We start from the raw sequence: 24119 nt of genomic DNA on the forward strand, positions 1-24119 counted from the left end.
CATTTTGAAAATAAACATACTCCAAAGCATTTTTTTCTGAATTTAAGAATACAAATCTAGGTTAATGTAAGAATTTCATGCTGGTCTCCTTTATAATCAAATCAGTTTATATATATCAATTTGAGGTTCTCATTCACATTTAAAGCTAGATCTGTTGCTAATGCTCGAGTACAGAGAGCTTAGGGCAGCTCACTTAACAGACTTGGGGGGGCCATACTTGGCTCGGGGCGTGCTCACAGCTTTGGTGCCCCTTCTGGTTTCCTCACCTCCGGAGCTTGACTCTTCCTCCTCCTAAGGCTGCCTCACAGGGTAAAGGGTGAAGAGGTCTTCCTCGTGTGGTGTCTGAAGAACTAGGGCTGGCTGCCAAGGATGGACACCACTCCCGCTGCCCCCGTCCTCAGCAGGCTTGTTCATAGGCCATCAGGTCTGTGGACGGGGACTTTCTGTTGCCCGGGTGGGTCCACCCAAGAGATTTACTTAAGAAAGTGGTGGGCTCCCTTCTCAGTGACTTGAACAGTCCCTGGCTTTGGCCAGGATGACAGTTCTGAGACGTGTGGGGTTTTTTTTTTTTCCCTTTTTTGCATAACTAAAAGTTTTTAATAATCGCACAACTGTATGGTGCTTTCCAGATTTGGATTTCTCAGAGTCCAAAACACTTTTCTAAAGCTTCAAATAGAATACAGTAGCAGTCCTCACTTATGTGGGTTTAGTAAGCCTCGATGGCTTTATTAGTCAAAATCAGACTTGAGACCTAAGTTCTTTGCTGGCTTTATCTTCCTAGAAGCTACAGTAGACTCAGAGCTAATGAGGACTACGGTTTGTTGGTTTTCTTTTCCTCTGCGTTACTACGTGGAGGCTGTGTCTGTCAGCAGCTATATATCTCCCTCCATAGATGAAGAGAGACAATGCAAATATGTGTGTGCATGTTTATGTGTATCTGTGTATGTATCTATATGTTTGTACATGTATGCATTCACACATGTATTTATAATACACTTAGTATTTGCATTCTGTTATGAAGCATTTAAAGTATTATGAAGCATTTAAAGGAACACTTTTGGGAATATTTCTTCCCTTTTACACCCAAAAGATTTACAGTATGATCTCTAGAAGTATAAAACATTTAAAGAAAAAGAAGAAAAAAAAAAGAATCAAAACAGTTGAAAAGGACCTTTTCCCCTTGTGCAACCAAATTTCTAATCTGTCAATAAACTCAGAGCCTGGCTTATACTGCTTGCTCGGAAGAAGGACTTCGTGATTCTTTGCCACACCTTTGAAGCTACCAACCATGCGTCATACCTTATAAAAGATAAAGCAATTCAGACAAGTTGGTTTCTTTCTACTTACATATTTTATATTCGTATGTCCAAAACTCAGCCCAGCCTCCCAGAACTTGTCCCTACCGTTCTGCTTTCACCCAAACTCCCACAGCTTTGGTGTGCCTTACCAAATGCACCCCTGGGGGGCTGGCTCCAAGTGCTCATGTGCTCATGTAGTACTGTCTCTTTGGGCAAGGAAGGGAGCAGCGGGAAAGTGTGAGAGTGAACAGAGGGGTGGTGGGTATCGAGGTAGAGAAAAGTGAGGTTTTAGGTTCTCGGTAAACTAGATGCAGCATTTTTTAGACCTAAGGAAAAGATGCCTTCCAAAGCCAAATATAAGGTTTATTTTTAAATTATCCACTATTTGGATTATCCATGCCATAATTCCCTGCCACCAGAATGAATAATCAGGAATTAACGGCAGAGGCATTTCTGCAGTGTTTGTCTGCAGGGTAGAGTCCGTGGGCTCTGCTCAAATGGAGAACCGAGGAGAACTTGGCCTTCCCAGTAGTGGCCTCAGGAGCGACGCTTTTAGTTCAGCTGCCAGCTGCTGCTTGTGCCTCCGCGAGGTCCGTACACAGCTCTGTCCGTGGGCAGCACGCACGTTATTTGTCTCCATATTTATTGCTCGGGGCAGAGTGAGGAGTGGCACTTGCATATCTTCATCTGTTCTTTACTCCTGATTGAGAACATGGAACACGTTTGCTGACCTCGCTTGTTCCCCCGGGCCTGCTTGTTGTTTGAAATTAGAATAGCAACATTTTTGTGGAGTCCGCTTTAACATTCCCCCTTTCTTGCCTAAGAGAACCCAAGTGAGCCTGGTGCTCTCTAGAAACGGTGTAGTAAACAAGAGCCGACTCCTGCATGGGTCTTTCAGTGTTGTAGGCTTTTCAGAGTGATTTTGGATCAGTGTTATAACTTTCTGTCCTCTCTCTAAGGTAGGTAGGATAGTAGTTACTTTTCTACTCTTCCTAGCCTCTGAGCCTTAAATCTTTTTTTTAAGAAAATGAAGTGTCCCTGAACATTGTGTTGTAGGATTGTGATTGTGATTATTAGTCATTTTTCCTCTGGTGCCATGTTGCTGTAGTGGACTGTGGGTGGGGAGATGCAAAGAGGGAGGGTGGGTGGTTACCATTGGTTGGATCTTAAGATAAGGTTGGTTGTGTTCAGAGGTAACTGATACACCTTATAATTTCAGACTGTCACATGTCACTTGATCACGCTTTTGAACTAGACCCAAACCTCTCTCTAAAGATAATTTGGAATAGAGGTCAGTGGTCACTTAAACATTTCTTACATGACATGTGCATTAGAATAATTTATGGACCAAATTCCAAACATTTCCTTTTTGGGGTAAATCGTGTCTGAAATTATTTGATTTTTTTTTTTTTAGAAAAACACACCAACTTTTTAGGCCCTATGGCTATATAAATAAGATGATTTCTGGAAAACAAATGAGCAAATAGTATGTAGAATGTCATTAGAATCATTATATCACTGTCACTGGTCCTGGGGTTGCCAGGCCTTTTCTGATTATCAGATGCAACAAATGACGTCCAATTTTATTGACCAGTTTGGCTTCAACGATGAGAAGTTTGCAGATCAAGATGACATTGGCAAGTGAGTATGTCTTCTGTTTGCATAACTGTCTCCTACACTCCTGCTCTTTGTGAGACGTTCTGGTTCTCCTGGATTCTTGGAACCCTTTTGCATTCGTGAGCTGGGAGGAACCTGCCCTCCAAGTGTTCCTTTAGTTCCAACCTATCAGCCTGAAGCACCCAGACAACATGTAGGAATAGAATGTCACTCCCACAGAGCAGGCTTGCCCTTGGGCTTGACATCTTTCACAGAGGTTTATTTGTATTAGGTGTAGGAACTCAAGTCATTGTGCTCCTCTTTGAGGTTTTAGTGCTAGATCACATCATCTAAAGTAGTTAATCCCTATGTCAGTTACCTGGTTACCTGGCTTGAGCAGGTGTGGTTCTCTTACAGCACACAGTGAATGGGGTATCATATTATGGCTGAGCAGCTCTACCCCACGTGTATTTTCTCTAGCTGACTCACCAGAAGGCAGAGTTGGGGCTTTTCCGCCCGAGAGCCAGGCCGTAAGTTCATTCATTCTGCAGTCAGGGAAAGAGGAGCATAGAAATGGGGATTACTGGTAATGTGCAGAATTAATGGATAGAAGATGTGTGGGCCATCCACAGAAATGAAAACAAATGTTCTAGCATCTGACCTTGGGAAATGAGAGGTATTTATAAATGAAGTATTTACAAGAGGGGTGTTACAGCTCACCAGCCAACTTCTCTCTCACAGGGGCTCCCTGATGATGGTCACCAACACCCAGCATCTCTCAGGGTTCCCCACTAGCAGTAGATGCTCAGTAGTTGGTTGAACTACAGCCAGTGGAGGCTGTTGTTTGTCATAAGTTGCAGTTTATGGCAGGTGAGAAGCTAAAAGACTTTCCATCACACTCTAATTGTGCCAAACAACATGCTGTGTTGGCACAGGGGCCTGGAGGCTCCACTGTAAGTAGAGCAGTAGTTGAAGGCTGTCAGCTGCCCTAAGAATCGGCTCATTTAAATCCAGAAAGAGCAAGGACTCGGTGTTTGTGTCTGTACCCCAGGAGCGCTCACACCAGAACCCGCAAGTTCCCCCATGTGGCATCTCAGCATTTGTCTGTCTGGACTCATTTATTAAGAGTTACTAGTTAGGGACTTCCCTGATGGCGCAGCGGTTGAGAGTCCACCTCCCGGTGCAGGGGACATGGGTTCATGCCCTGGTCCAGGAGGATCCCGCATGCTGTGGGGCGGCTGAGCCCGTGGGCCGTGGCTGCTGGGCCTGCGTGTCCAGGGCCTGTGCTCCGTGGCGGGAGGGACCACGACAGTGAGAGGGGCCCGTGTACCGCCAAAAAAAAAAAAAAAAAGTTACTAGTTAGGAATCCATAGTCTCTTTAGAATTTGTATTGGGTATTTGGAATAATGTTTGATGAGAACAGATCTTTTAAGGATTATAAAATAGTCCCACCTACTCAAAAATTGTTTAATAGGCTCTGAATTCTTTTACTGCCTACTTTCTGCCTAACTATGCCATATTATAGCACAAGATTTCAGGGGTATCTGTGTTTTATGTATGAATTCGACTCTACCTGGAGACAGTTCAGGGTCTGACAGCTTCTGTGACCTTTTTCGTGCTTTGACCTATTTCTTCTTTGCAAATAACCTTTTTGGGGTTATGAAGTATGGCCCATGGAACCGTGGTTTCTACCGTGGATGTTAAAAATCTTCTATAGGAAGGCTTCGAGGGTGCGTTTATTAGGTCGCAAGAGGCTTCCATTCCAGCCTTCCCATCCTGTGTAAATTCCTTATACCAAGGGAGGAGGTATCATTTAATGCAAGCAGAGTTGTTTGTTGTTACTTAACAGAGATTTTAATGATAGTGTAAATATTTTACATTTGGAGAATTTCACAAATACTGTTTCTGAGTCTATAGATAATTAACTATTCTTGCACTTATATTTTGTTTACAGTGTTTCTTTTGATCGGGTATCAGACATCAACTTCACTCTCAACACAAATGAAAGTGTAAGTATTAAGGCCTGTCGCGAGTAACAAGCCATACGTGAGATGGACAAGTGGGAATGGGGTTCTCTCAGAGCCTGCCTGCAAGAGCTGTGTGCACTGGGACCCCTACGCCCTAGGAAACTTTGTCTCAGATTGCTGTGACTTCAGCCACTCACATGACCTGCCTGGCCCCTGTGGGCATGTGAATTTGCAACCCTGATTTAAGATGTGACAGGGCTAATAAAACCAGTGTAGATATTGAGCTTCAAAGACTGCTGTTTGACTCCAGCCTTCTGCCTCTTACATCTGCTGAATGTCACCAGGAGCGAAACTTGGGCTAGATCAGGGCCAGCCTCTCATCGCCAGGCAGTTCTGAAACGCCAAGTCAACCACATCAGCAGATTGACACAGGATTAGTGTCATTTTAATGGGCACAATGTTGATTTTTATGTCACTTAACATGAGAGACCAGTGGTTTATCTGCTGTTGTGATAAGTTAGAAACTAACCGATTGGACCATGACACTCGTCACTGCTTAGCTGGCCCGGTAAAAGAAGAGCTCTTTGTGTTAGGGTAGGTCTGGGCTGCATCTTAGGTAGGTGGGCCAGGGAGGCTCTTAGAATTAAAATGGTGCTTTCACCAGATGAAAGTGAGTATATGTAGACAGTCTCAGTTTCTTGTATGCTAGTTTTGAAGCCAGTCTTTTGGGGGGAACTTTCCGTTGCTACTTACACAGAAGCTGACATTAGATGCTTACATTTTATCTTGGTGTATGTGATAGACCTGGTTTTTTTTTAAGGATATAGAAGGAGATGATTTACATTGGTAACTTTTGCGGAAAATAACTTGATTTTAAAATTGATTTTCTCTCTCTCATTTTTATGTAGGGAAATATTGCCTTGTTTGAAGCATGTTGTAAGGAAAGAATACAGCAGTTTGATGATGGTGGCTCTGATGAGGAAGATATCTGGGAGGAAAAACACATTGCATTTACACCAGAATCCCAAAGACGATCAAGGTGAAAGAGAGTTCGTTATAGTAGTAATAGTGTCCAGTGCATAAGGCAAATGATTATTAGGAGACGTACATTGTAACCTCTCCAAACATATATGTTTGACCTAGAGATCAGTGCTTTTGTCACGATCAGAAATGCCCTTGTAAATTGATGTGAGTTGATGCCACTGCACTTGTGTGCAGTGTGAACAAATCAAGGTAATCTACTTGAAAACACTCGAAGTGTTTAGACGTAGTTCATGAAATGTTGTGACACAGCCAGTTCTTATTGGCAAGTGATGCTGAGGAATGTAGTCATATCGTGCTTTGAGTAAACGGTCCCTTACCAGTAATAAGAGCAGCAGCTGAGTTATGTGTTGTTTCTTACAAAAGACTGAAAGTTTCCCCGGGGAAGGGAAAAGTTGTTTCTAAAAGTTAATTTAACTTGGGGAGACAGAGTCATGTCATTTGATACCCACTGGGATCAACCCAGTCTCTCCCCTCTCCCCCTCATTTTTAAAATTCACTCTATCCAGAAACCCCAGTTACAATGCAGAGCTTGTCAGACTGGATAAAAAAATAAGGCCTGGGCTTCCCTCGTGGCGCAGTGGTTGAGAGTCCGCCTGCTGATGCAGGGGACACAGGTTCGTGCCCCGGTCCGGGAAGATCCCACATGCCGCAGAGCGGCTGGGCCCGTGAGCCGTGGCCGCTGAGCCTGTGTGTCCGGAGCCTGTGCTCCGCAGCGGGAGAGGTCACAACAGTGAGAGGCCTGCGTACCGCCAAAAAAAAAAAAAAAGCCTGATTTATGCTGCAGATGGGAAATAAATTATTTAAAAACTTAAATTAAAAAAAACTTTAAACACGTTAAAATTAAAGGTAGAGGGATCTATATTAATATTAAAGTAGATTTCAAAGGAAAAGGATAAAGGAAAGGTCATAAAGGGGTTATTAGAAGGACATAATGCCAATTGTAAATGTCTACATATCTAATAACAGGGCTTCAAAATAGAGCAAAAACTGATAGAACTGTGAAGAGAAATAGGCAGATTCTACAATTATATTCAGATATTTCAGTACGCCTCTCCCAGTAAATATATTCAAGTATACATGAAATATTTACCAAGAGAGATCATATTTGGGCCATAAAGCAAGTCTCAGTAAAAACGTTTCAAGTCATACAAAATACACTGTCTGACCCCAATAGAATTAAATTAGAAATCAGTAACAGATCTCTAGAAAATCTCCAAATATGTGGAAACAAATAACACATGAGTTAAAGAAAAAAATCACAGGGGAGGGACTTCCCTGGTGGTCCAGTGGTAAAGAATCTGCTTTACAATGCAGGGGACGCGGGTTCGATCCCTGGTCAGGAAACTAAGATCCCACATGCCAGGGGGCAACTAAGCCTGTGGGCCACACCTACTGAACTCGTGCACCTCAGCTAGAGAGCCTGCCTCCCGCAAACTACAGAGCCCATGTGCTCTGGAACCCCACACACCACAACAACAGAGCCCACGTGCCCTGGAGCCTGCATACCACAACTAGAGAGAAGCCCACATGCCGCAGCAAAGAGCCTGCATACCTCAACGAATATCCCATGTGCTGCAACTAAGACCCAATGCAGCCAAAAATAAATAAATTAAATAAATGAATAAATAATCAATCAATCAATCTTAACCAAAAAGAAACATTTAAAAAATCACAGGGGAAGTTGCACAGTACTTTGAATTGAAAGAAAGTGAAAATACAGTATATCAGGATTTGGACCTTGCAACTGCAACAGTACTTAAAGGATCATTTTTAGCACTAACTGCTTACATTAAAAAAGAAGAAACATCTCAAATCAGTGACCTCAACTTCCACCTTAAGAAATGACTAGAGATACAAAACAGAAAAACAGTAGGGAAAATCATTGTAATCAATGAGTCATGACTAAAAGTTGTTCTTTGAGAAGATTAATAAAACTGATATACCTCTAGACAGAATGGTTCAAGGAAAAAAGAGAAGATACACATTATTAATATCAGGAACAAGAGAGATGACATCACTACAGATTCTACAGATACTGAAAGGGTAATAAGGAATATTAGGAGCAACTCTATGCCAATAAATCTGACAACATAGGTGATCTTTGAAAGACACAAACTACCAAATCTCAAGCAAAAAACGATGACCCGAGTTGTCCTGTATCAAAGAAGTTGAATTTTTAGTATAAAACTTCCCACATACACACAGAAAAACTCAAGGTCCAGATGGTCTCTCTTTGGTGAATTCTACCAAACATTTCAGGAAGAAATAACACCAGTTTGTACAAAAGCTTCCAGAAAATTCAAAAGGAGGGAATAGTACCCATCTCATGCTGTGAAGCCACATCATTGTAACTTGATACCAAAAGCTGGCATTGCATTACATGATATGAAAAGAAAAGTGACCTGTTATTCTCATGAGCATAGGTACAGAAACTCCTTTAAGAATTATAGCAAGTAATGCAGCGAGGCGTCATGACCATGCAAGGTTTATTCCAGCAATGCAGAGTTGGGTTAGCATTTGAAAACCATTCAGAAGGCATGTGGCTGAGTCCAGCATCTATTCCTGATAGGAGTGCTCAGCAAACTGGAGATAGAAGAGAATTTCTTCAACTTGTTTAAAGCTTCTCCAGTCAACCTACAGTGAGCATCATACTTAATGGTAAAAGACTGAATGATTTCCCCCCAAGGTCAGGAACAAAACAAGGATATCTGTTCTTACCACTGCTTTTCAGTATTGTGCTGGAGGTTCTAGCCAGTGCAGTAAGTCAAGAAAAAGAAATAAATGGTTTCTAGATTGGAAGGGAAAAGGTAAAATTACCTTTGTTCATAGACAACGTTACTATCTATGTAGAAAATGTGTTGTAATCGACGAAAAGACTACTAGAACAATAAAGTGGGTTTAGCAAGATTGCACAATCTTGGAGCAATATAATTGTATTTTTACGTACTGCAGCCAACAATTAGAATTAAAATTACTAAACAGTACTATTCACAGTAGCATCAAAATATTAAATATATAGGGGTAAATCTGACAAAAGACATGCAAGGGCCATACACTGAAAATTATAGAACAGCTGAGAGAAATCAAGACTTGATAAATGTTTAAGAATTGGAAGACTTAATATTGTTAAGATGCCAGTTCTCCCCAGATTGATCTAGATTCAGTGCAGTCCCAAACAAAATCATAACAGGTTTTTTTGGTAGCTGTTGACAAGTTGATTTTTAAATTCATATGAAAATGCAAAGGACCTAGAATAACCAAAACAGCTTTCATTAAGAACAGCATTAGAGTATTAACACTACCTGACTTCAAGGTACAGTAATTAAGACAGGGAATAGATCAGGGGGACAGAACAGAGAACCCGTAAGTAGACCTGCACACATATGTAGACATCTGATTCATGGTGGAGGTGCAAAAGCAGATCAGTGGAAAAAGGATAGTCTTTGGAAGACATAGTGCTGGAACAGTTGGACTTCTATATGTAAAAAAATGAACTTAGTCCATACCTCTTACTGTATATACACATTAACCCAAAATGGATCTTAGGCCTAAATGTAAGACATAAAACCAGAAAACTTAATACTGGAAAATCTTTGTGACCTTGGGTTAGGCAAAGATTTCTAAGATACAACACCAAAAGTGCTGTACATGAAAGAAAATTTTGATAAGTTAAACTTTATCAAAATTAAACACTTCTGTTCTTCAAAAGACACTTAAGAGAATGAAAAGACAAAGCATACACCAAGAGAAAACATTTGCAAATCATATATCTGATAAAAGACTTCTGTGTAGAGCATATAAAGAACTCTCGTAACTCTATAGTAATAAAAAAGACAACCCAATTTTTAAAATAGGCTAAAGATGTGAAAAGAACACTTGAGAAAAGAAGATGAGCACTTGAGAAGAAGCTCAGCATCCTTGGTAATTAGGGAAATGCAGATTCACGCCACCAGGGGACACCTCCACGCACCCTCCAAACAATGCAGTTGTTTAGATTATGATCTGTGTCTTCAAGCAAAGCCCAAGTGGGAGAACAGCGGGAGACCCAGAGTAGGATCAGTCTTAACAGAATGACGGGCAGATTGGATCCAGGTGAAGTGCAGTACGATCTTTTTGTTGTTGGAGGACTTTGGAATTCTTTGGATTTAGTTGGTGGCCGACAGGCAACATTAAATATTTTGGTCCTTTTTTCCTTAGCTCGGGGAGTACAGACAGTGAGGAAAGTACAGACTCTGAAGAAGAAGATGGAGCAAAACAAGACTTGTTTGAATCCAGTAGCGCCAACACAGAGGATAAAATGGAGGTAGACCTGAATGAACGTAAGTTGCCTTCTTCCGTATCAGCCGCTGTGTGTTGGAGATAGCCTACAGTATCTGAGATGTCTTCTGAAGGAATAGTTAAGTTGAAGCACATGTTGTCATTTGAGTCCCCTTGAAGGTTTAAGTCTCAAGGACCGGGCCTAAGGGAAGGAGCAAGTTACACCTTTGATGGGAGAGCATCTCTTTACGGTTTGGAAACCTTCTGTGTGAGTCTGGCTAGAGGATAGAGCACACTGGTAGGTCCATCCTCTGGCTACAGAGACTGGGTACCAGAGCAAAAGGGGAAAGGCCGTAGATTCTGGAAAGATGAGGAAAGACTGATCTGTAGAATCAGGAGTGCACTTAAACCAGAGGAAACACCTTAAAGCTCGAACAGTTTTAAATGGGTTCTCCATGGTTTGTTTATGAACCCTGTAATCCTAAAACTTGTCCAGCTAAATGCTTATTTATGTTTTGCTGCTTGCTAAGAAGACTTGTGTTAGCTGGCATTATAAAAATACTGTTAACTTCTAAGAGTCCGGACAAATTTTTTTGTGCAAGAGCCATGCGGGTTGCTACTAGGGCTTTCCTCAAGGCTGAAAGGGCTTCCTGTTACCCAGGAAGGCCTTTTATGACTCAGTTCCAGAGGCTGAAACCCAGCTCTGGAGGTCAGGTTCAACCTCCTCGTAACCTCAGAGTTTAGCAGTAATCCAGCAAATCCCACGTGTTACAGACCCAAAAACGGAGAGCCAGAGAGGAAGTACAGATCCTGTGTCCTCTCACTCCTTTTCCAGCTCACCTTCTTCACGAGGACGTGATACCGTTCAAATCAGCACGCCTTTATCAGGTTCCTCCTGTGTGCCAGGAGCTTAGAACCTACTGACGAAATGGAGAGGTTTACCATCCAGTGTGATGAGGATGGCGGGCCGGGGGAGCTCGGGGGGCCCGGCTCACCCCAGGCACCTGCAGAGACCTCCCAGAGAATGGGATGCATAATAAGGACAAGTAGGGATCAGTCAGTTTGCACAGAAGGCAACTCATATGAAGGCGCAGAGCTGTTTAATATAGCTCAAGAAAAGGGTGAGGTGGTGGAGGTGAGGCCAGAGGCCAGAGGAGAATTTTATCCTGAAGGCAGTAATCCTCCTCCTGAGGGTTTTACTAAGAATTACAGTATTTGATCTGTTTGGAGATGATCACTGTGGGCAGCAGCGTGAGAGCTGGATTAGAAAGGGCACACTGGAGACAGGAAAACCAGCAAGAGACTCGCCATTACATGTGAGAAATGGCGAGGGCTGATCAGGACAGGGGCCAGGCAGCAGCGAGAAAGAGACAGGCTGGAGACCCTGATCTTTTAGCTCTAGAATGTGTGTGTGTTCACGTGTACGGTTCAGTAGTGTTGAGTATATTCACATTATTGTGCAGTAGATCCTCTAGAACTTTTTTTGTCTTGCAAGGCTGAAGCTGTACCCATTAAATAACCACTCCCCATTCCCCCTGCCTCAGCCCCTGGCAGCCACCATTCTACCTTCTGTCTCTGTGACAGAGAGGACCTCATCTAGGTGGAATCACAGACCTAGGGACCTCATCTAAGTGGAATCACAGAGTATTTGTCCTTCTGTGACTGGTGTATTTCCCTTATCATGATGCCCTCCAGGGTCATCCATGTTGGAGCGTATGGCAGGATTTTCTTCTTTTTTAAGGCTGAATAATATTTCAGAGTCTGTGGTTCTTTGAGGTCACTGGGTGGGTGATAAGTGACCTGGAGAGAGACCACACACTTGGTATGATTCACTACCACTGTCACGGTGACGCTGGAGCTGGGTGTGGGGACAGGGAGAGATGGAGGGGGAGCATCCTGGATGAAGGTCCCATTCACCCTTACTCGATGGGGTGTGGCCTTACAGGTCTCAGCCCTCCTGACTCTGCTCCTTGGGAAGGGCTTCCTTTGCACTGACAGGTCCACAGGGGTCTAGGTGGGGCCGGGGAATGGGGGGGTGCTCCTCTCCTAGGGCTCTGAGCTGCCTCACCCCCCTGACTTGGAGAGCCTCCTCCATCCCCAGCAATCTCTGTGGCTTCTTTCAGTGGTTTTCGGGACTGTTGAATTTTTAATGTTAGACTAATTCTGGGGAGCTAATCTGGGAAAGAATATCCCAGAATGATAACAACAACAGGAAAGTCATTTTTGTGTAGCCTAATTTAGTTATGAAGTGGAACTTTGACTTGGATGGAATGAGTCTAGAACTTTGCATATGGTGGGCAGGCAAAAATGCCTGTCAGATTGACCCTTCTAAGGTTGCAGGTGAGGTTTTCAGACATTGAGGTATCATCCCTTCTCAGTGCCAGTGGAGCCCAGCCGCACACACACAGAGTGCAGTGCAGGAAGCAGGCCCTCATTTAACCCTCAGGACTAAGCAGATGGTCGTATCCAAATTGAACAAATGAGGAAACCCAGGCTAAGGGGAGTTAAATAACTTGCCCAGAGTCACAGTAAGGTGGTGTGTCTGTAAAATTGGTACACTTATGTTGTACACAGGTACTTCTTGGTCATTTGTCTCGAGGAGAATCCCCAAATAGCTAGCAGATTCCCTAGTCTAGCATTCCTTGCTTACAGCCTGGAGCTTCCAAATTGTGATAGAAAACATCCCTGATAAAGAACAGTGGTCCCCACACCCAGCTTGTCCCAGCAAGGATTTGGGGACTCAGCATTGAGTACTGTGAAGGAAAGCATGGTGTGCGATGAGAGCGAGCAAACAAACAGACCTGATTCCATCTGAAGGGACACATCTCAGGTGTCGACATTTAAACAGAGACCGGCAGGTTGGACCCAAACTGCAACATGAGAGGAGCAGCACAGACAGGGAGTAGCGCCCCTGCAGTCCCGCCACTCCCACTTCTGAACGCACTCCTGTGCCTGCAGGACCTAGAGAGTCAAGAAGAAAAAAACTCCTCTCTACTTTCAGAATTTCACTTCTGACACCAAATGTGTGAGTTTCCCACACAGACCGTTGCTCCACACCAGCTGAGTGTCCTGTGCAGCTCCGTTCAGGCACAGACTACGTGGGCTTAGAGTCAGACCACACAGGTTAAGGGCTCAGTCCCACAAGATAGCTGCCCCATCCCAACCAGTACTTCTGACCAACTGGCATAAATAGGGAGTTCCCGTGACCTCTTTGGGTTTGATTATTTGCTAGAACCGCTCATAGAATTCAGAGAAGCACTTTATCTACTATTACCAATTTATTACAAAGGATATTTTAAAGGATACAAATGGACAGCCAGATGAAGAAGTAAATAGGACAAGGCCCAGAAGGGCCCCAAGCACAGGAGCTTCTATCCCCATGGAGTTTGTGATGTGCCACCCCCTGTCGCCACCCCGGAAGCTCTGAAGTCCGGCAGTTTGGGTTTTCATGGGGACCTCGTTAAGTGGACATGATCGATTAAGTCATTGATCATTAGTGATTAACTTGACTTCCAGCCCCTCTGCCCTTCCGGAAGGTTGGGGGAAGGGGTGGTGGGCTAGGTCTGAAAGTTCCAACCCTCTCGCCACCTGGTTGCCCCTCGCCGGCCCCCACCCTGCGGCTGTCCAGGAGCCCCCAGCCGCCAGTCATCTCATCAGCACCCGTCTGTCACTTCAGAGGTTCCAAGGGTTTGGGGGGTGGGTGGTCAGAGACCAAACACATATTCCTTATTATGTCACAGGAAGCCTTGCTGTTGTTTGTGCTAATGGTAGTAGACTGCAGGGCGGCCGTGGAAAGCATGAGTGTGGAGCGTGGCCGGCTGTGGACTGAGAAGCATTAAGGTTGTTTCCAGTTTACTGCAGTTGAATAGCCGGCATGCTTTTCTTTAAAAAAAAAATAAACTATTTATTTTGGAATAATTTTAGATTTACAGAAAGGTTGCAGAGGTTGTCAGGGAGTGGCTGTATACCCTTCACCCATCTTCCTCCTGATGTTAATATAACCTTGGTACATTTGACAAAATTAAAAAATTAACATCAATGTGTTCTTTTATGTGTGGCTTTGTATTCTTGTGTGATAATCTCTATTGGAAAAAAATCATAGAGAGGAATTGCCAAGGGATCAAAGGGAACACACAGTTTTATAATAGGGTAGATGTCACCAAACTGCCCTCCAAGTGGCTGTACCATGTCCGCTTCTACCCACGGTGTATTCGAGTGCCCTTGGCCCACAACTGTGGGCTTTTCATCATTGCACATCTGTTTTTGAAAAATACTTGTGTTATAGTAAACTACTGAGGTGTTCTCAAAATGAAATCCTTCCCCTCTTTTTAGCGCCCAGCTGGTCAGCCAGCTTTGATGTCCCCATGGAGACAACGCACGGTGCTCCCTTAGACTCTGTGGGCTCTGACGTCTGGAGCACAGAGGAGCCAGTGCCGACTAAGGAGACAGGCTGGGCTTCTTTTTCCGAGTTCGCGTCTTCCCTGAGGTGAGCATGTGCGCCAGCTCTCTAAAGCTTTCCACAGGAGAACCGAGGATGCCATGGGTGTTGTTGACACTGTTGGTCACCTTGATTTTCTTCCAAGTTGAATATAGTGCCTTAAACAAGGTAGAGCATCAGCAGGGGGAGGGATTGACACAGCTATGAGTTACAAGAAGAACAGTCCTCCTCCTCCTTTCATCCAGGATGAACTGGGAAAGGAGTAGATCGTAACAGAGTAGGCTGGGGAGGCATGGCCAGCAAGTCAGCACAGTGCTGATGAAGGTGTCGGGACAGGCTTGGGGACAAGGTGAGGCCAGAGAATTCCTGGCAGACGCCTCAGTGTGGAATATTACAGAAAAATGCAGAATATATCTTGAATTGAATAGATAATACGAGCTTGTATTTCGCTTGTAGCTGGTCTAGTGCTGTAAATTAAGGGGTGTGACAGGTATGGCTGTCAATCTTGTTAACTGTGATTCTCAGTAACAGCAACCTGTCATTTTGAAGTTTTCCTGAATAATATTGTCAGCATTTGAGTATTAACCATGGACTTCATGTCTTGTTAGACTTACTTTGATTTGATTAACGTTGTTTTATTTCATCTACTGAAAAACAATCAATCTCCAGCACCCCATTTGAAAGACTTCGTTGCTTTCCCCATTAACCAGTGATGCTTTTAAACAGTCACTGCTAATGGAAAAGATGCGAAGACAAACTGTTATGAACTCGCATGTACCGTTACAGACAAACCAAAGAGGCGACCTTACAGCACCTCTAATAATAGCAGCGAGCCGTTATTCAGAGGTAAAAGTGAGATTTATGGAAAATATCTCCAAAATATGATGAATTACTTCACTGACTCTTCCAGTGCAGGACAATCAGGTTTCCAGCTCTTGCCCTTCTGGTTACTTGAGAATGTTGTTGGAGCATCTTGTTTACCTTTACAAGCCCTTGTGCACAGGCCGTGTTTTCTCATTAAATGTCATTAGGAGGGCCAGGCCCTCTAGGCAGTTTGACTTGAGGTGATAAGGATTTTTGTAAAAATGGCACTGCAGATGCAGTTCATATTGTACAGTGTACACACTGCTGTGCCAGCCCTGGGAGCCTGGTGATGATGTGACCATGAGGGGCTGGGGGCATTTTGAAACTGTCTAGAAACCTCTGAGAAGTCCCTGTGTGACTGCCCTGCTGATTTAGCAGAATATCGGCCCACCCACACTCATCTGCTACTCCAAGCCGCCGTCCATGCTTAGATCTGTGTGTCATTCATTGGAGTCTGTAACCAACTGTGTCTCCCCGGTGGAACTGGAACTGATGTTCAAAGGTTTTTTGGGAATAACGATAACTGACGTCTGTTTCTCACTGCTAACCTCTGAATTTTCTCTCTTCTAAAAGTACAAAAGACTCTTTAAGGAGCAGTTCTCCAGTGGAAATGGAGACCAGCACGGAGCCAGTGGGCCCGCTGGCGCCCAGTGTGGCTGCGCTGGCAGTGCAGCCGGAAGGTGGGTGCAGAGAGCGCCGGGGCACAGCCTGTGGGCCGCTCCTTTGGTGGTGGTTCACACTATAACTTTATGCTGAGTTTTCTAGATCGGAAAAGTTGTCTTTGTCCACAAAGCAGGTTTTTAAAAAAGTTCAGGGGCTCCAAGGACCCAGGAAAATGAGATGGTGGGTCTGATGTGAGCAGGGCTATTGAGGAAAAGAAGTTGTGTATGTTTGCCAGAACCACAGCATGCTGATCCTAGAACAGTAAGGGATCTAAGTTACCAGTCATTCGGTTCCCTCAAGACAGGAAAGGAAACAGGCCCAGAAAGGATGAATGGCCTAGCTTACAGCACCCAGGGTGAATAAAACCAGAACTAGTCATGTGTGCTCCAAACCCATCTTGCACCCAGCTCTTTCGTCCCTTGGAGTTTGCTTTCTTGGTGCATATGTGTATGTCTGGGCACATTTCAGGCTCTCTGGTGGTTTATTTCCTTCCCACCTTTGTGAATAGGTGAAATGGTCAAGGGTATCCAGTGACTATCTTTTTCAAAACATGCACTTGTTCCTTGCGTAGGCCCTGAACTATTTTCAACCTGATGAGGGGCGTGGGAGGTGGGGGGAGAGCACGGAGGTTAGTGAGGGGGCGAGGAGTGGGCGTGGATAGTATGTGGAGGAAACAGAGAAGCCAGTCCTTAGAAAGGAAATGAGGGTACAGGTAGAGGGCACAGGACCCAAGGGGCAGGAAATTAATAAAGCCAGAAATTAGTATTTTGTAAACATTCTGTATATAGATGACATAATTTGTCCCTCAGCGGTTCTACAGGTGGCTTCAAATACCCCCATTTTGTGGATAAGAAAACTCAGGCATAGGTTGGGTTCTTTGCCCTGGGCTCTGAGGTTGGTAAGTGGGAAGGTGGTAAGGCTGGGTGTGAATTCAGGAAGTCTGACTTCAGAGCCTACACTCATAACCAGTATACCCCATGGTTCCCTCTTATAGAACAAAGAAATAATCCACAGGGAACCACAAAAAGGTAACTTTAAAAAAAGAAAAGAATAGGACCCAAGTGTGGGACGAGTGAGAGGAGAAGGATGAATGAGAAGGGTGCATGGATAAACCATGAACTGGGTTCTGGTGGGTTGTGGTTGTAGAATATACGACCACCTGTCCTGCGCTGGGAACTGGAGAACATGAGGGGCAGGAGAGTTGACTGGGAGAAAGTTGGGTGTGCAGGTAGCTGGGGAGACGGGGGGACTCACCAGTCCTACGCTGTGGGGAACCCACGCAACTTCTCTCCTGTGGGCATCGCTAAGAGGCAGCAACAGGCAGATCATGTCACTTTCCTTCTTCTTCAAGCAGTAGAGGTAACGTTGGGTGGCTGGGTCTGCACAGATGTTCGTGACATTCAGCTGTGTGTCCTTTTCAGCGCTAGGCAGTGTGGCCATGGAAGCCAGCTCTGATGGAGAGGAGGATGCAGAAAGTACAGACAAGGTAACTGAGACAGTGATGAATGGCGGCGTGAAGGAAACTCTGAGCCTCACTGTGGATGCCAAGACAGAAACCGCGGTCTTCAAAAGGTAACCAGGGCTACAGTGTGCTGGCAGCTGCAGGTTGTTGGAAGGGCGGGGGGAGGCAGAGGGGACAGAGACCGCAGATACTAACAGCTTTAATTTGATTCAAATGTGGGTTCAGACATTAGCCTGACATCTTTCTAATATCTCCGTTAAATTCATTGAATCTTTACAAAGAGATGGAGTTTGGTTCATTAAGTGGTCCTCCCCCCCCTCCCCGTTTTCTTTAAAGATTATTTATGTAGTTATTTATGGCTGCGTTGAGTCTTCATTGAGGCACGCAGGGTCTTTCGTTGCGACGCGCGGGCTCCTCTCTAGTTGTACCGTGTGGTTTTCTCTCTCTAGTTGTGGCACGCGAGCTCTGTGGTTTGCGGCATGCGGGCTCTAGTTGAGGTGCGCGAGCTCAGTAGTTGTGATACACGGGCTTAGTTGCCCCCACGGCATGTGGGATCTTCCCTGACCAGGGATCAAATCCGCGTCCCCTGCATTGTAAGGAGGATTCTTTACCACTGGACCGCCAGGGAAGTCCCACCCCTCCCCTTTTAATAGTGTTTAGAAGACTGTAGGTTCAGAACACTGATGGATTCAAAATACGTAAGTATAAAAAACTGACAATTTCTAGCCATGATAGGAATTGCACTGGATACAGGCAGGCTGCAAAGCTTGGACCATCTAAGCCAAAGGTTTGGTACTATACAGATCATTTTCTCCAGACATAATGCAGTCAGCAGAATTCAGTAGCAAAATGATAGCTTTAAAAAAACGTATTTGGAAATTAGCCTCACTTCTAAACTCATGGATCAACAAGGAATCATAATGAAGATGAAAAACTTAAAACTGAAAGAGTAATGAAAAAGTTCTATCGAAACCTACAGACTGGGCTTCCCTGGTGGCGCAGTGGTTGAGAGTCTGCCTGCCGATGCAGGGGACACGGGTTCGTGCCCCGGTCCGGGAGGATCCCACATGCCGCAGAGTGGCTGGGCCCGTGAGCCATGGCTGCTGAGCCTGCGCGTCCGGAGCCTGTGCTCCACAACGGGAGAGGCCACAGCAGTCAGGCCCGCGTACCGCAAAACAAAAACAAAACAAAAAAAACCTACAGACTGCAACTAAACCAGTGCTTAGAGCTCTGGTCTCCATCTTACACAGACCCTTTCAGATCACGAGAAGTAATGCTTCCCAACTCATGAAGTCAAGCAAAGTATGAAAGAAGAAATAGTTGTAGGCTAATTTCACATGTGGGTCTATATGTAGAGCACTTTAAAGTTAAAAACTAGCAAACCAAATCCAGCAATGTGTTTTTAAGTCATGACCAAGGATGTATCGCATGAATGTAAGGATGTTATAACATTGTAAAGATTATTGAAGGTAATTCACAGATAAAAGGATAAAAACCCTTTGGACCTTCGGTAGACAGAAAAGCATTTGATAAAAATTAAAGTTGTTTGTGACTATTTAGCAACCTAGGAATAGAAAATAGCTACTGATAAAAGTGTCTACTGAAAGTCTACAGCAGACTTTATTCTTAACGGTGAAGCATTATTTTGAAGAAATAGTCCCTTCAAAGACATGACCCAGACAGCGAACCCTGCAGTGACTGCTTCTCTTCAGCACTGTGCTGCTGGTCTTAGCACATGCAGCATAAATAAAAACAGATTTGAAAGAGATAAAATGGTTACTGTTTGTTTGTAGGTTATGATTTTCTACATAAAAAATTCCAGTGGAATCTATAGGTAAATATTAGAATTATGAGGAAAGTTTAACAAGTTTACTGGATGAACCCACAAATCAATTGCACCTTATAAGCCAACACAAGATGTCTTAGATGTGTCCCTCCCCCTTTTTAAATGAAAAGTTAAACGTTGTCGATAACTAAGACTGAAAAAAAACAAAGGCCTAAATAAATAGGGAGATATACCATGTTTGCTATGGGACGGTATCTTTGGCATTTCTTAACAAATTAATCTATAAAATGAACGTATTTCTCATCAAAATCCCAATGGAGTTTTTATGAAAGGGAGAAGCAGATTGTGAGAGTCCCAGAGAAAGACCAAGGGGAGCCAAGAATAGCCAAGATCATGTTAAAGAGAGTAAAGTAAGGGGGCTTCACGGTATTAGGCAGCAAGACTCACTATTATTGAGATGATGCGTGTGACCTAGGCACAGAGTTGTACAAACAGATAGACAGACAGACCCCCTACACTTACGTGTTAGGGTGACATAAGCTGGTGAGGAAGGAAGGGACTAATAAATAGTGATTATCCAATGTTGGAGAAAAATAAGATTAAATCTCTCTCTCAACATAAGTATGAAAGGCAAAACTACAACTTTCAGAAGACAGCATAAGAGAGTATCTTACAACTTTATGGTAAAGGGTTTCTTAACCATAAAAAAGCCAAACCATAAGGGGAAAGATTAATAAATTTGACTTTATTTAATTTCTAGTATTCCAAAAGACACAATAAAATGAAAAGACAAGCCGTAACCAGCAAAGAAACATGCAGTAGCAGGATATAGGAAGAACCTAATATCAAAGGAAGAGACACAATCTAATAATAACTTTTTTAATTGACAAAGAGTACAAACAAGCCATTATTGGTGGAGGAAAACAAGGAGCAGACTAACGGGTCAGCCTCAGCCTCGCGTCAGTGACAGTAATGATTCAGTGCTATTCCATGCATTTTTGTTTGGTTGTTTGTTGTTTTGGCTGTGCCATGAGGCATGTGGGATCTTAGTTCCCCAAATAGGGATGGAACCCATGCCCCCTGCAGTGGGAGTGCAGTCTTAACCACAGGAACGCCAGGGAAGTCCCTCCATGCATGTTAATCTATTAATTCCTATCTAAATTGTTACAGAAAATAGAAAAAGTGCAAAAGGTGCCTTTATCTTTTTATGAGGCAGTGAAATCTTAATTCCAAAACAAATAAGGATAATTACGGAAAATGATCAGCTTATGTCACTTACAAGCAAATTAAATGCAAACATCCTATATAAAATATTTGCTAACTGAACCCGACAGTATACTAAAATTAATTCATAATGATCAGTTAGAGTTTATCCCTGGACTGCAAGGATGGTTCAGCATCAAGAAATCTGTCAGTGTAATTCACTGCATATTAATAGAGTGAAAGAAGGTCATTTGATGTTTTTGATGAAGCTTTTGAAAAAAGCTATATATGATTAAAACACTGAGCAAATCAGGAAGAGAAATGAATTTCCTTAACTTGGTAAAAGCTAAATACCAAAACACTACACCAAAAAGTGTACTTAATGAAGAAATTTTAGTTGCATTAACTTTCATGGAAGGAGCAAATAGGGATGCCCATTGTCACTGCCACTGTATAGGCAGTCCTGGGGAGTGTTAAGAAGAAAGGAAAAAGAAATAGAGGTATAGGTAAAGATGAGATGGGAAGTGATGAAACTGATTATTTGCAGGTGATAATGATCAACTACAGCTAGGTCAGTAGCAGACTTGTAAGATTTCAGCAAAGCTGCCAGGTAAGAGAGCAATTTAAAAAATCAGTAGCCTTTCTCTACATCAGTAATAGGCAACTAGGTTGTATATAGAATAAAAAGGAAAGTGCCAGTCACAAAATACATCCAACTATAAATTATTTAGGAATTATCTTAACCCAGATATCTATAGAGAAAACTCGAAAGTGCTAATAAGAGGAGCCACAGAAGAAGATCTGGACAAGTGAAGGCCATCACGAGATGGGACAGCTCAGTGCTGCAGAGACACCCACCATCACCAAATTAATCTGTAAGTTTAGTGCAGTCCCAGTCACAATTTCAGTTGGATTTTTAAGACACTTGATAAGCATATTCTAAAATTCATGTGGAATAAAAAGTTTCCCAAATTGCTTAGAGAGCCATAGAAAGGTTAAATAAGAGACTTACCCTGGCAGTACTGGTCATGCTGCAAATTCAAAATACTTAAAACAGTGTAATATTAGCACACAGATAGCTAAAGGGGCCACTGTGGTGAGAGGGAGCTCAGTCCCAAGGCGGATGGCGCAACAGGTGACGGAGGCGGGCTCACTCAGTGAAGCCTGAGCACGAAGGGTGAGAGCACACGTGCAGCGCCTCCTGTGTGCCCGGCGCTGTGCCAGATGTTTTTCACGTGTTAGCTCGTTTCTTTCTTTCAAGGACCCTATAAGTACCATGGCTATCCTCCCACTTTCCAGATGACGAAAATGATATACTGGAGTTAAGTGATGTGGCCAGAGTCTCATGGTAGTTAGAAGAAAATGCAGTGTATCCTGACCTGTGGACAGAAAAGGACTTCTTTTTCAAAACAAAACAAAGCAACCTCAAAAAAAAAGCAACCTCCAAAAGCATAAACCTCATGCAAAGAATAGAATTGGATTACATCAAATTTAAGAATTTCTGGCTAATAAAGTATTGTAGACAAAATTAAGAGACAGATGGCAAATTGAGGGGGGGAAAGCTTACAGCTGTAAATCAGTCAGAAATTAACATTTAATATTCAAACCAGTAAGGAAGAGATGTAGAAAACCCAAATCAGAAAATGGGCAAAAAATATCATTAGGCAGTTTACAGACAAGGAAACCCAAAGGGGCAAAACTAAGAAGAGATACTCAAAACTCATTCATATCAGACACCTCTTACTAGACTGGCAGGAATTGGAAAGGTGGGAAGTGCTGAGTATTGGTGGGGCTCTGGGGCTACAGGAGTCCTGTCGCCCTGCTGGTGGGCATGCTGGCTGGAAGGGTGACCAGCATTTTCCACTCCTGGGTGTAGAGCCCCGAGAAGTGTCCCAGCGGGTCCACTGGGGCCCCAGCAGGCAGTGGCAGCGTTGCAGCCCTGTGCACAGAGGCACCGGTCGCTGTGAGAACGCGGTAGAACGGGAGGTGTGCACCGTGGGATGCTGTGCTACAGGCAGCAGGAAAAGATGGCCCTCCAGACTGTGCTGGTACAGAGATAAATGCAGGGAGGTGTGCGGTTCCAGGCCAGTGATGTGTCTCAGAATACACGCACAAGAATGAAAGTAACATGTATTGAACACATCAGGATAGTTGCTTTGGTGGGCAGGGAGTGGAGAATGGGGATAAATTAGGAGGAGTAATGAACTAGACTTCCGTTCACTTTCCTCCTTGTAAGTTGCCAGACCCGTCTGAAAGCCACCGAGAAGTCATCCTAAAGTGAGGTTTTTCCTAAGCAAATCTGGGACAGGACCCCACACTGAGAATGATGGACTGTCCCAGAGGGAACCTTTAGCTGCCCTTAAGCTCAATTTAGTGCCGTCTTGAATTGTGTCAAAATGGGAATGCCAGACACAAGATAGGCAGAAGTCTAAATTCCCCGCCCACAGACAGTTGACAGCGTTTGCTCCTTGTCTTTCTCTGCAAGAGCTCTATCTAAGGGGAAAATCATCCTTTCATGTTTTGTTTCCCCAAGCCTCTCTGTGACCCCTCAGGACCAGTTTTTACCTTTCTGGCCACTGTTCCTGGCTCTCTTTCCCTCATGGTTTGTCCTTCTCACGCAGTCAGAGGACAGCTCGGGAACTCACCCTGGCTCAGGCTGCGTGGCTCACGCGACGTCAGCCAGCAAGCTGGTGGGGGATTGGCCCTGAAGGCAGAAATCTTGAACTAAAGACTCATTCCTTCAAACAGGTTCCTTTGACACCTTCACCGAGTCTGCAGTTCTGCTTATGTGCAGTCGTGGACATATTATTCCCCCAAATACCTCATTTATAGGAGTATTCTGAAACTCTTGTACATTTCTTTTTCTGTTTTGCACACTTGGCTTCAGAGTGTTGAAATCCTACCGGTATGTACAGTGATGGGGGACCATTCTTTACCAGACACCAGCTGCATTACATGGTCCCTCTTTCGGCTCCCAGTTGTGTGTGATCCTCCCCTTCCATGGTTTCCCAGTCGTGTCTGTGGTCCCTGTGATCCCACCCACCCACCAGCATGCTCAGCCCCGGGGCTTGGATCCATGGCCGCCATGACTTCCAGAGCCAAGTGCATGCGCCCTCCTCCTCCACCCGGTGCTGCCGCGTCGGGCGTCTAACGCTGCCTGTCGTCCTCTTTACTGCAGTGAGGAAGGAAAACTGTCTACCTCTCAAGATGCTGCTTGTAAAGATGTGGCGGAGAGCCTGGAGACGGCAGAGGGGAAGTCTGCAGCCCCCCGGCCCCCCAGCAGCAGCCCAGAGCAGAGGTAACCACCTGCTTCCGGCCATCCTGCCTGGGCCCTGCTCTGGCTTTGTCTCCTGGGAGCTGGGAGGGAAGCTGGTATGGCGGTGGGGGGTCGTTACCGTTGTCCTCAGGTGTTCAGTGACTTGCACAGAAGCATTTTCTCAGTTCCGAATGGTAATCAGGGTGACTGAGCTGAGAACTTAGACGTAACAGTTCATCTCCTACTGCAGAAACTGAAAACTAACTGGTTTTCGGAGATTCAGTA

The 24119-nt window shown here is 44.2% G+C and overlaps 1 protein-coding gene across 10 annotated transcripts in view; it reads left to right on the plus strand.

Annotated features, from left to right (window-relative positions):
• Positions 1-24119, plus strand: part of PPP6R3 (protein phosphatase 6 regulatory subunit 3) — a 125634-nt gene that overhangs the window by 96281 nt on the left and 5234 nt on the right. For 7 of the 10 annotated variants that reach the window (XM_082661334.1, XM_082661336.1, XM_082661333.1 and 4 more), the window contains 8 exons: positions 2842-2939; positions 4849-4903; positions 5770-5900; positions 10103-10224; positions 14495-14648; positions 16038-16144; positions 17549-17699; positions 23757-23876. In XM_082661334.1, coding sequence (XP_082517460.1) covers positions 2842-2939; positions 4849-4903; positions 5770-5900; positions 10103-10224; positions 14495-14648; positions 16038-16144; positions 17549-17699; positions 23757-23876 — 938 coding nt within the window. The remainder of the gene's footprint in view (positions 1-2841; positions 2940-4848; positions 4904-5769; positions 5901-10102; positions 10225-14494; positions 14649-16037; positions 16145-17548; positions 17700-23756; positions 23877-24119) is intronic. The other 3 variants (XM_082661340.1, XM_082661342.1, XM_082661339.1) reach the window with 2 other exon arrangements.

Source organism: Grampus griseus (genome assembly GCF_964374135.1).
Source record: "Grampus griseus genome assembly, chromosome: 8".
NCBI lineage: Eukaryota > Metazoa > Chordata > Mammalia > Artiodactyla > Delphinidae > Grampus > Grampus griseus.